At 40.2% G+C, this 12,922-nt stretch overlaps 1 protein-coding gene across 2 annotated transcripts; it reads right to left on the bottom strand.

Annotated features, from left to right (window-relative positions):
* Nucleotides 1-360: 360 nt before the first annotated feature.
* On the bottom strand, nt 361-12,820 carry LOC308129056 (plakophilin-1-like). 2 transcript variants are annotated; one of them, XM_080494814.1, is made up of 15 exons: nt 12,757-12,820; nt 12,587-12,637; nt 12,259-12,448; nt 10,368-10,450; nt 9,493-9,980; nt 8,305-8,446; nt 6,914-7,121; nt 5,516-5,684; nt 4,292-4,409; nt 3,358-3,531; nt 2,653-2,823; nt 2,392-2,545; nt 1,614-1,800; nt 1,361-1,445; nt 361-911 (listed from the first exon to the last, which is right to left on the bottom strand). In XM_080494814.1, exons 3-15 carry the CDS (start codon nt 12,446-12,448, stop codon nt 837-839), a joined length of 2,244 nt encoding a protein of 747 aa, XP_080350940.1. In that variant the 5' UTR covers nt 12,587-12,637; nt 12,757-12,820; the 3' UTR covers nt 361-836. The 2 variants fall into 2 exon arrangements, with proteins under 2 accessions (XP_080350940.1, XP_080350941.1); XM_080494815.1 differs by lacking the exons at nt 12,587-12,637; nt 12,757-12,820 and having other exon boundaries at nt 3,400-3,531; nt 12,259-12,544.
* Nucleotides 12,821-12,922: the final 102 nt, after the last annotated feature.

Here is a 12,922-nt window from a genome sequence, read left to right on the forward strand (position 1 = left end):
ACTAAAAAGACCAGCTGTGCCAGAAGTCTGGTTGATCTAAATGTCACCCATGAGCTCACCGTGTTGGACGGACGACGTGATATCAAACCGCGAAGTACCAAAGTTCAAATCTGGTCAGCAATTATATGACGCTCCAAACAAAAGCAACGACAGCTGCAGCGCCTGCTTGTAATGGCTTTTGTTACAGCGAGGGACTAAATCATAGGGCTGGAGAAAAGAGGAAACATTTTAACCACAGAAGTCAAAGCTGGCAAGGATGATCAGAAATTTGAACCAAGTAAAAATAAAGAAGAAGCAACAATGAATAAGAATTATTAAGTCTTGAGAATAGTACATCAACCACTTTGAGCACTCAAGGAATATAGTTCTGTCAGCTTTATTGCAAAATTTTAGAACAAGTAAATTGATTCAAAAACACAGAAAAAAAACAAAAACAAAACACCAACAATCGTCATCCTGAATTAATGTTATCTGGTTCATTTCACATGATGAATATCAATCTTAATTGTTAGGAAACAAGAAAAACCCATACATATTTAGAGCAAGACATATTGTTATGACATATCAATGCAGCTAAACATTTCACAATAGAAATCAAAATGTAAAGTGTTTACATTTCAACCTTCACCTTTGTTCTTACAAAAAAATCATAACCTTAATGCATATACAGGGTCAGGCAATCAAATGCATAAGGTTGAAGTTTTAAATGCACACATATTTCCACAAAGGAAAATCAATGCTCAGCCTCAGTGCTGGTACGTCTTGTGGTTGTGCAGAGACCCTGCAGGTGAATTAACTTCAGTGCTAATCTTCCAGAGATCCATTACGCTGTTGAATTAATCCATGGCTTGAACCGACCTGTGTGCCGCTGTGGTGATGTCGTTCACAAACGAGGTTTTGCTCATCCCTTGCTGCAGGACAAATGGTTAAAAAAAAAAAAATCAAACAAAATCAGTGTCCCACCTCTGTAATTATACTTCACTGAGCATGAGTGACACATCAAGAAGCTCCCAGACGAACAAGCCTGCGCTGCCGCTTATATTCAAAATGTGCACGTCGCCGCTTGCAGGCTGACAATGAGCCACGCTAATGTGCTGATTTTCCTGTGCAGACAAAGTCCTGCTTGTGATTCCCTGAACCTGAGCTGCTGGATTCCTCGGTAGTATCACTTCAATGTCTTGTTCACTTTTACAGGGCATTTCCTTGCGAAAGCTGCCAGATCCTTCAAAACGTTTCTCTCTCCGTTTTCTCACAAATACCTGAGCTGGGCGTGGGCTTTCAGGTTGAACTCAAAACACTGACAGGACACACCCAACGCATACGAATAGATCTTGGCACCCGGGGAAACGCCTCAACTCACCTTTTTCAGGTAGTTCTGCAAATCCTTGTGGGACCAGAGATTGTGCAGTAACAGAGCCGCCGCTTTGCTCGATTTGGGGAGATATCTGACAAGAAAACCGGATTTCAGGACAATAATATCGGATCACAATTGAACTTGTGAATTTCTAACAAGCATGGAAATGCTTGTGCTTTATTGATCTTTGTCTGTTTTTATTAGTGTTCACACACGTACAAAACCAGACAAAGGAGCGAAATCTCTTGTGCCGCCTTACTTGGTTTGACTGAGGTCATTCAGTGATTGTATCAGGCCGTGGTTGAGCAGGTACTTGCTGATGCCGGGTTTCTTCATAAGCATGCAGCTAGCAGTCTGACAGGCCATGGCGAGAGTGTCGTCAGACTCGTTCCCCTCTGCGCTGCCTCTGCTGAGGAGGCTCAGCAGTTCTGGGAGGGCTTTACGAGCTTGAACAAGAAAGGAAATAAAAACGATTGACTGCTTTTACATGAGCAAAAATTTGTAAAACCATAAAGAACAAATCATTACAATGGCAACGGGAATATATGTAATCACATCAAACATTTCCAGGCAAATTTGCAAGCAATGTGCTCAGATGCATTTTGTTACTCTTATTTTGGATTTATTAGTGATGACGATATTGTTCCATCAACAACACAGTTCTGATTATAAGTCGACCCCATTCTCATATCTTTACGAAGATGTGTTATAATAAAGCTAAAAAAATATACTGGATTTAAACATTTGCTGTAAACATTTTTTAAATACCCATAATGGACCCTTAACAATTAAATACATATGTTATATACAGTCTAATGCCATGCTGCTGTCCTGCTCTGGTTCCTCCCACATTTTAAAGGTTCATTAACTGTTATTGGAAGTGTCCATGGATTCAATATGTACTGTGTTGTTGTTATGCAGAACTCGGCAAAGCAACTGGAGCTGAATAAACCCCCAAATAAAACCCCACAGTTTTCACACCAGATCAATGCAATACTTTTAAAATCATACCACTTTCTGTCAAACCTGCTGCTTACCAATGCTGTTGTGCAGGTTGGGATTTTGGCTCAGGTTCCCCACCAAGTTCACTATATTCTTCTGCAAGTTGACTTTGTTTGACTTTATAAGGGGGTTAATCATCTGCAGGCCATACAGTTTCTGCACAATGGTCTGGCCCATCACATTGGAGACCTGTGAATATGGAAGGAATGTGGTCAACTCGGAGAATATAATGCTAATGACAGATGGGAGCCAATAATGTATTTCCAGGTCATTGTTCGGAGGAAGTCTTTTCTTACAATGCTGTCATGTGCGGTGAGATTCTGCAGCGCTCCACAGCAGGCCTCCTGTGTGTCTTCCCGCTTGCTGGTACCGAGCAGAGACAGGTAATTCCCCAGCATTTTGGAATGGATGAGCCAGCCTGCTCCGGTAGGTTGAGATTCCTCAATGACTGGGAAGTCAAAGTTAGGCTGAACGAAAAAGAACAGACCAGCTTCAACATGTTTCTTTCCATCAGCTCTTCAGCACACTTCGGGAGTCGCCTGCACAGCTACATACAGTTGAATACTTTCTAGTTATTCGTGCCTTATAAAAGCAACACAGGTAGATCCAAATCGGTTAAAAAAAAAGCGAACAATTCAGCAGCAGTTTCAAATCAGTTTGGGGCAAAACGATTTTGGCAAATTCTAGACGGTTGGCAAAGAATCAGCACAAAGAAAAACTGGACCCAGTTTCACTCTACCACCCCAAGTCTATGAAATAATGCCCATTAATTTATAATAGCACATTTTTGGCCATTTAATACAATAAAAAACTAAAGTTATGAATAAAACAGAGCAGAAGGAAGAATTAACTTATGTAATCTGCCCCAGTATTTAACGAACGTGTCTGAGGGACCATAACGGGTTGTGTCTAGACGAAAATTGACAGGTACTTGGATGAGTTGTCAGTTAATCCTTTGACTTTATCTCCGTGCTCATTTCTCTTGAATGAACTCGGGTCACCTCATGTTCTGTGGGTTTGCTCGGTGAGCTGAAGCAGCCGACCTCACTGCTGTTGCTCTGGTTGTTCTTGTTGGCGATGTTGGACAAAGCCGTGATCCTGCTGAAGAGAGCCGGAGCCTCGGCCTCCAGCTGGAAGGTCAGATTGTGCAGGATGCAGGTGCAGTTTTCTACCGACTGTGTCGAGAGGCAGAGAGAAAGAGTCACAGGTCTGCACTGTGACATTCACCTTTATGCAAAATAAACCTGTAGAAAATCTAAACCGAACATATGAGAAGTAAATAATATACTTGAGAGAAATAAATTTAACAGAATAGAGTAGAACTGAGGAAATACCACAGGCTACAATAAATGGGATACTAATAATAATTTAGGACATATTGGAACAGAACAGAACAAATTCTAACCGAATCGATCTAGCCAGAACAGGGAAAAAAAATAGAATATAAGAAATGGGGTAGAAAAGAATAAATTAACAAATAACAGGCACAACAAAAAAAACACAACATAATAGAACAGAACAGAACAGAACAGAATAGACCAGAATAGAATCAAACCCACATCATAAATTCATCCATTCAAGGTAATTAAAAGGTTAAAAATGTAAACATTAAAAGTTGTGATGCATCTGTTGTATAATTGTTTAGGCATAAGAGCCATTTAAAGTATGCACAGAATCACCTAATGAATAAAACAATGGATAAGACACTATTGCATGTGTACTCCATGCGTCACAAAAATACTAATTAATTTGTCAGCATGAAAGTATCAGTAAATGTCAGAGCAGTCAAACCGATCTATTATCCAGCTTTAGACTAAGTTGTCATGATGTCGGTGTGCCACACAAGCCTCAGTGAAAAAGCGAGGCAGTGAGCAGAGGGGAATCACCAGGCGGAACAGAAAAATAGTCACAGGACACTTTAAGCTCCATGTTCACCTCATCATCTGGTTTTTCTGAATCCACACAGTCATCAACATACGTAGCCAAAGAGTCAATCAGACCTCGACACTTCCTCATGGCTTGTCTGCTGCTCTGCTTCGCGCTGCTGAGGTTTCTGCAGAAATTTAAGAACAGGGTTTGTCTCAATGTTTGGACACTTTCATAAGACACATAAGAGTGAAAAATACTATCTGCAAGCACACAGTTTCCTTCAAGACTTAAGTGGGACAGTACAAGTACAGTACATGTACGTCTGGTATTTTATTGATTCTCACAGGCTGTAATGGTCTGTTCATTCGAGTGAAGTTTACTCTGGCATATGAAGGCCTTGAGGCGAGAGTTTGAAGACGAAATCTCACACTCATCTGAGATAAAACACACCTCTTTTTAAAAGAAAACTAAATCAATACTATACAAACACAGAGCAAAAGAAACACACCTGTCAAGCTTTCACAGAGAGATCAGGGAGTGAGTTTAACATTTTATGTTACTCATGTTTGCTCATGAGGAAGATTACTGTTGTTGTGCTTCGTCATCACTGACAGCTTGTTAAAACAGTCATGGTTACACTGCAAAGAAATCTGTGACTTCCCCTGTATGTATTTAATCTAAAACTCTTTTTACTGATATATTTACCTTTTTTGGTCCCTTTTTGTTTTTGCATCATTTATCTTATGCCATAGAAGTATTTTTCGGTAATAGGAAGAGCAAACACAGCAGTAGTGGTCATGAAACTCAGACAAAATATATTTGGGCATAAATTTAGTCTGAAAAGATGTTGGCAGGAAAACTGTTTTTTTTGTTGTTGTTTTTTTTTAACAAAGCACTCTATGCTTTGTTCATTAATTTTTTTTATGTATACTTTTTTCTTTATTTTTCATATTTCAAAACAAACATATATATTCGGTTTTGTTTGAAAATTGATTGATTGATTGCCAAAATGTGTACATAAACACAAATATACACATAAGGAAACTGCATTTATTTTTTTTAGGAGTAATTTATTTTCTATGAACTCGGACCATCTTTTAAAGCTTCCACGTGTCAGAAACCAAACAAGAGAACGATCATCCTTTTTAAATACTAGTTGCTACATGTATTCACATTCCTTTTGTCAAAGTAAAATTTTTTTTGAAATAAATCCAAATTAATTAATCAGACAACCTTTTACAAATTGCAAAAAAAGATGAAAGACGATTAATTAATTCATTTTTTGCTTGCCTCAGACATCCAGTGGCGTTAAAGAAGACGTCAGGGTCTTGTCTGTTGGGGGTGGTCCTGTTTGGACTGGCTGTGTAAGGTAGGACCACATGATCCACTAAGACGGGAAGAGCACTCTTCAACAGGTCTGGCTTCAAGTTTTCTGAAGAGGACAAATTCCACAGAAGACCTGGAAGGAATGGGAAAATGTGGGAAGTTATCATCATGTCAAATTAATAGTTTTCTTGCGAACCTATAGTAAAAGTTGATCTTATAGATTTAGGTTCTGTGTATATTTAATTTCTGTTAGATATTTAAAGTCTTTTTTTTTTTTTTTAATATATTTCACTTTACTGCATTTAACCAATCACAGTTAACTTGAACTGCGAATACTTATAGGAGTGGGCCGACACAGTGTAACATCCAGGAAGCTGCTGGGGGCTCAAGTGCCTTGCTAAGAGACCCTCAACAATAACCTGTCAGCAGTGGGATGTGAACCTGCAAACCTCCAAATACAAAACCATATCTATCACATCTCGACCACCACTGCTTTATAGATCCAGTACTTCTCTTAATAGTACAGCAATTATATTCTCAGGCATGTGAACGTCCGATAATACAACATATTAGCAATGATTTTGGCATCCCGCTCCAAATACCATCAACACAAATCAGCATGCAAGAACAGATCTGACACCAAATACAATTATGCAATTGCAGAGGTATGAAGAGGATGATTGAGAGTTGCAGTGAAAGGATCAAAGCAGGGTAACATTTATCCACACCAAAGCTGAACATTTGAGAGTGATCGTGTTGTAAAGTCTTCCTGTTTCCATTCCAGAAATAAGTCATTCCAACAAAAAAGCTTTTAAATGGAATCCATGTTTTCAACCAGTTACTTTCTGATGCAAAAGCATGAAACGAGATGAATCATGACAATGTTGACCCACTGTTCCACTGACAAAAGAAAATACCTGGACCAACTTAACTAATTGCTTCAATTGGTAACACCTAAACAAATCAAGTTCTTTGAACTTAAAATGATTCATTAACTTAAGTTTGAAGAACTTGATTCATTTCGGTGTTACCAATTGAAGCAATTAGGCACATTTTTAAGTATTTTCATTTTTCAGTGTAGACAACCCTCAGGAAGACCTTATGGTGGCCAATAGTTTTGCTCAGGAACCCAGAGTACAATGAAGTGTGTGTGTACTTATGACCAATCCATTATCATTACCACCACCACCCAAACAAAAAGGTAAAACATTTTTTTTTAAGTTTTCTACTCAAGTAGATAAGAGTACCTGTACTTCTACATGAAAAGAGGTTGAATTAGCACATCTATCAAACTTAATATTTCCACATGTACCTGTACTTGTACTTGAGTGAATACTCTTAGTGCGTGGTGAATTTGTGTACCTGTCAGCTGTTTCTGCATCTCCACAGAGTCTGTGTCTTTGAGCGCGGCCACAGCCGCTGTGATGCCTTGGCAGCGTTGTACGTCCTCCTTGTTCTTGTCGTTCTTAAAGGACAGGTTACGGAGGGCCGCCGCCGCCGTGCAGCTAACTCGGGGGCTGGGACTGCTCAGTAGGTTCACCAGTGGATGGATGCCGTTCAGCTTCGAGACCTGCAGAAGAAAAAAGCCCTCGAGGTAAAGTGCAGCTCAAGAGTGCAATAATTAACAGTCATTCATGTTATGAAACCTATATTTTACGTTGCAGATTGAGTGTCGAACAAGGGCTCTGCTGCAGAAATGGTAGGTTGCAAAACACATTAGCAACAACAGTTGATTACAACTCTGGTGTAATCACAGCTGGTGGCACAAAACCACGAACAAAGGTGGAATAAATGGGAGTTAAAGTTATATTTCTAAATATTGTGATATAAAATAAACACACTCAAGATTTTTTTCAGTTACGTTTTTTTCACGGTGTGCGGCAGTTTGTCATTCCCGTGCTGGAATCAAATTACCCGCCCAAACACAAGAGACATGTTTCAGCGATAGAAACCGTGTAGTGCTGACACACACTCCTTGTGAGCTTCATCAAGCTGCCAATGAAAATATTTCCAAATCCTGCTGAACGACATTAAATATGTTTCTCATGAACACATCATGTGTATTTACTTCACTATGCTGTTATCAGATATGGACCTGCTTTTCATCAGTGTTTCTGAAGGTGATCTCTGTTTCAAATAAACACATAAATCACGTCAAACACACTAACTGGAGGAAAGTTACCATGGAAACAAATCCTCCTGCAGCAGTGTAACCAGGTCATGATATTACTTTAGTATATACAGGAAGTAAGGTTTGTTTATTGGCTTCACCGCTCTGAGACCCACTTGGGGTTGTCCATGATTTTGCCTGATGAACTTAGATCTGCACATCAAGAAAAAGAAGATATTAAGAATCCTGTGAGGCTCAGACTTTAGTGTGTCTGTGAGAGTGGGTGTGTCTGCCTGTGATTCACCCGCTAAGCAAAGCAGAGATCAGAAAGAGGCTCACAGCCTTTGTTAAAAGCAATCTACATGGAAAAACATTTGTACCTATTGAGTAAAGACACATGTGACAATGCGAGGTGAGTAAGATGTCATCACAAGTGAATCCAACATTGAACAACAGGGGAATGATCTAGAAAATATTTTTAGCACGTAATGACTGAAATCCCACATGGTGGACGTTATGTCATTTATCTCTCCCATAATAATGTCAAACACTACGAAGATCTCAAAATGCCAACATGGACTACAGAGATCATGAACAGTTCAACAACTTTGTAAAATAATCCCACGAAAACAAAATAAACCACCTCCTGTTTGGCTGCATCGTTGATGAAAGTGTTGTGCTGAATGTAGGAAGCTCCACAGTGCTGATATGTCTCGTCGTCGTTGGAGAGATACTCCACAGCCTCCTTCATGGTGATGTCAGCCACTTTACTGCTTGCGTTCATCCTGTCAAGGGAACAAACAGATAAGAAGAGATCTTCTCTTATATGTGTTGTTTACAGTGTGAGAATTCCATTGCAGCGTGGTGCAAATCTGTATTTATGGCGGTGGATCTTAAGGCCCTGATATTTTCTCTTTTTACGATCTTCTAGCAAAAGAGTGTCAAACATACAACACGGTCTGATTCAAGAAGAGTTGTACAAGCAAAAAAAGTTACATAACAACCTCACAATTTTAGACCTAAAAAGTATGAGCACTTTAAAAAAAAAAAAGAAAAAAGTCCATATTTCATTAATGCTTCAACACTGTTGAAATATTATTCAACAGTGTTTTTCTGCACAAATATTGGCAAAAACCTGTTGCTTCAATAACCACACCTTCTGCAGCGCGCATGTGATTTTGATGCCAATGCTATTCAACTAATAAGACAGGATCTCAATGCTGCGTTACATAAGCTACTCTTATTAAAAGACTGAGACTCCCTTGGGGGGAAAAAGGAGGCAGGTTTTGTTTGTTTTTAATTGCAGTTCAAATGCTCTAACCCAACCAGTCTAAGCAGAGTCTGATACATGTTCATTACTTTTTTCATCGTGAGAGTTTTGATCAGAACACTGAGTGCCAGAACAATATTGCACAACAAACATATTATGCACTTTAAATTTGGAACACGTAAAATCAACAATGAGTTTGCAATGTTAGCGGGTTTATGTTGAGAGTTTTTAGGGCTTTTAAAATGTCTTTAATGTTACATCATTAGATGTCAAATGAGCACTGAAACCGTAAATGGACTTCACTTATATAGTGCCTTATAGCTGTGTGAGCATACACAGTTCATCACATTCACACACCAATGGAGGCTGCAGCCATGTAAGGCGCTGTCACTCCCATGGGAGCAATATGGGGTTCAGTGCTTTGCCCAAGGACACTTTGGCATGTAGACAGGTGGAGATGGGAACCTGCAACCCAATCGCCCAACCAACCGAGCCATGCCGCCACAAACCGTGATTAACTGTTGGCAATTCAATGAAAACCTGACAGGTAATAATGCTTACCCAGAATCCCCTTTGCTCTTGGACGTACTCTCAGTGGCGGGGGGCTTTGAGGCCACTTTGGAGACATCGGCTTGAGTGACGATGAACTGGCTGGTTGCTTTGGTCGGACTTGCAGCACTGCCAACAAATGCGGGTGGAGACGGAGGCAGTGGCTGAGATGGAGGCTGAAGCCGAGGCTGAGGCTGAAACTGAGGCTGAAGGGGAAGCTGAGGCTGATGCCTAGAGCTGGAAGCAAATTGACTGCTGGACCTCTGCATCTTGTAGGTGTTTTTACTGGAGACCGTCGTCCTCGTCGGAAGCACGGAGCGTGCCGGCAGGGAGCGGTGCCGGGACAGCTCCGCCTCACTGCGGCTGGTGTTGTTGGTCTGATTGACCACTATGGCGCTGATGAGGGGTTGACTCCTCTCATAGACGTAGGAGCCCTTCATCGTCGCGGAGCCTTTGGAGCTGTTGACTATTTGACGGTTGAAGGTCTTGTCTGGACTGAGCTGCAGGGCCAAAGAGCGCACAAGTGTGTGAGAAAAACATTGAAGCCGACAGCTCAAATTGAGACCGATCATATGAGCTCGCCACCCTGGCAGCGTCTACGAGTTTACCAGTTTTAATCAGACAGAGTTTTGTTTTATTTGCCGTATATTTTGGAGAAAAAAATAATTATGGCTTCGTGAGCTCAATTTCACAAAAGCTGTAGATACACAGATTGCAATTAGGTTTAATACATTTACTAATAATGTGGTCTTATTAATAGGCCAACTTCTAGAACATAAACTCAGCTACTTTGAAAAGTCACGACACAGCGGAGATTTAAAAAAAATACTGGAATGTTTCCCTCCTGGCGTGATGAAGAAATATATTCAAGCACAGAAATAACTCACAGGTTTGGAAAGGCCATTCCCAAAGAAGACGCTTCCATTCGATGACCGGAAAGACTCTGCGAACACGGAGTCGTAGGAAGGGCCTGAGGAGAAACGTTCAGGGTTATCAGTTGTTCTCGTCTGTAAGACACATGTTTGATTTTTAACCACTAATCTATTGCGTGTGGAGGGAGGGAAAGTTACTTTGTTTCCTGTTGAATGTGAAGACAATAAGAGCAGGTAAACTTTAGAGAAAGCGTCATACAAAAGATTTCAGGTAACAGCATGAATCACTCAAAGTCTGAATGGATTAATCCTCATTTTAGTCCATAAAAGCCACAAGAAAACACTGATTTTTATGTAATTCATTAAGTTAATCAGTAGTAACACCTTCTGTTTTCATGAAAACTGACCTACGGAGAAAGGGAAGATAAAAATACAAATATTTAAAGCTGCCATCAGGATTTTAATGGTTTCATCATAATTATTAAAGAGTGCTTAGGCTTTAATATTGTTTCCTTCTGAAAGCGTTTTCATCGTTCACCTGTATCCAGGTTCTGAGAAACACTGAACCCGCCACGGATATCTGCGTAACAGCTTTTTTTTTTATAATGGTTCAGTTTCAATTCAATTCAACTTTATTTATAAAGCACCAAATACAACAAAGTCATTTCTAGGGGCTTTTAACAGAGAAAAGAGAAAAACCCAACGAATCCACATGAGCAAGCAGATTTATTTGCAACTGTGGAAAACTTCGTGATATCTTTTTTCTTTCATTCTTTGTTAAATCTCACAGCTTTGATTCACAGGTGAGGAAGATTTCAATCCTTGGCAAATCATTAGTTTAATGGCTTATTTGTATTCTTAACTTGCATGGAATTAACCTTAGTTGCAAAACATCACCATAAAATAACTTTAGTAGGGGTTTTTAATTAATTTATTGTCTTTATCTTCAGCATTTAGTGATGGACTCATTCATTTTAGTTTAGCGTGCATGACGCATTTCAGACGCCTGACTTACTAACTTCATGTTTCTACATTAATATGTACAAATAGTGGGGTTTATGTCCATTTACAGTTCATGTGATCACTCATACTCTCTGACTAGTGACCTGTCCAGTCTGGATGAGGGGTCTGCTCCAGTATCCAGTAACGCTGAATTGGATAAAGTGTTATAAAAGATGGGTGGATCTTTACATTTCAATGATGTACGTGCTGACTTGTTTCTTCTCCATCATCCTGGAGCTGTCTGTTTACTGATTATGTATATTATGTACATGTTATTTCATTAGATCTGGGGCAAATATAAAGCGCTTTTTTTCCCTTCTCCTTCCTTCCTGGTTTTTAGTGCAGTAAACATGGAGCTGTACATCTCTGGCAATAAAATGATTGAAACCAACTTTGTTTGTCAAGCTTCTATAATATTTAAACTTAATTTTCAATTAGATAAGTAACACACTCCAGTAGTATAATTCCCCTGATATTTCATTTATCTTTTCTTATTGTCACTTTTAGATACAGTTTTAAATATTTACCAAGACATAATTTGAGAAGCAGCCAAAGTTTCATCTAGCGCATTATACCGCAGGGACTTTATGGGAACAGAGGAAGCTCATTTACTGACTCAACTTTGCACACATTTCTTTTCTTTTCATCTTGAAACGACCTCGGTAACACGAGATAATATATCCGACTATTTCCACTGTGTATAATTTTCATTTGGACTTAAAATGATCATCACCTGTGAAACGAGTAAATCATTATTAGTGCAACTAGTGAGTCTGGAGGAAAGGGCCGCATGAGGCCCACGCGCCACCGGCTGATTAACAGGTAAAAGACTCGTCAAACTGAGACACTAACCTGAAGGCACATAATTGCCAGAAAGGTTTTAGAGAGTTGTATCTGCTCTTACTTGTGGGTGACAGAGAGCTAGAGCCATTCCCGGTGCTGGATTTGGACTTCCTCCGGATAGTCTGCACCTGTTCCAGGACGCGCTGCTGCCCGGAGCGCTGGCCGGACCCGGTCCCGGAGGGCACAGCCAGGGACGTGTCGTCCACATTCCCGATGGAAATCGCCGATTTCAGATGATTTTGAGTCGTCATCTTTTCACCAGTTTAAAAAAAAAAAAAAAAAAATAGAAAAACAAACACACAAATAGAAAAAAAATCCAGCTGACGCAGCCACATCCAAACAGGGAAGTCGGTGAGTGTCGGAGAGTATCTGGAGTCATAAAAGCGCACCTTGCCCTGCCCCGCGCGCTCTGACCGCGCCCATCCGCCACGATAGAAGACCTGCAGGACCAGACGAGGCGCGCCACAGCTTCACTCTCACTCTCTTTGTATTAAACACATGGGAACACAACTACACTGGTGGACCTTAAAACCAAAATAGTTAAGTTTAGAATACTCACTTTTGATGATACACATTTTCTACCTGAAGGAGTTTGGACTCGGGAGGCCGCAGGTTCGAATCCTACTGCTGAGAGGTCACCACTGGGGGTCCATGAGCAAGGCCCTCGACCCACATCAGAGCCCTAATGTGGCTGAACATCATAGTCAGTGTGAAAAAAAGGAATT

Source organism: Blennius ocellaris (genome assembly GCF_963422515.1).
Source record: "Blennius ocellaris genome assembly, chromosome: 4".
Taxonomy (NCBI): domain Eukaryota; kingdom Metazoa; phylum Chordata; class Actinopteri; order Blenniiformes; family Blenniidae; genus Blennius; species Blennius ocellaris.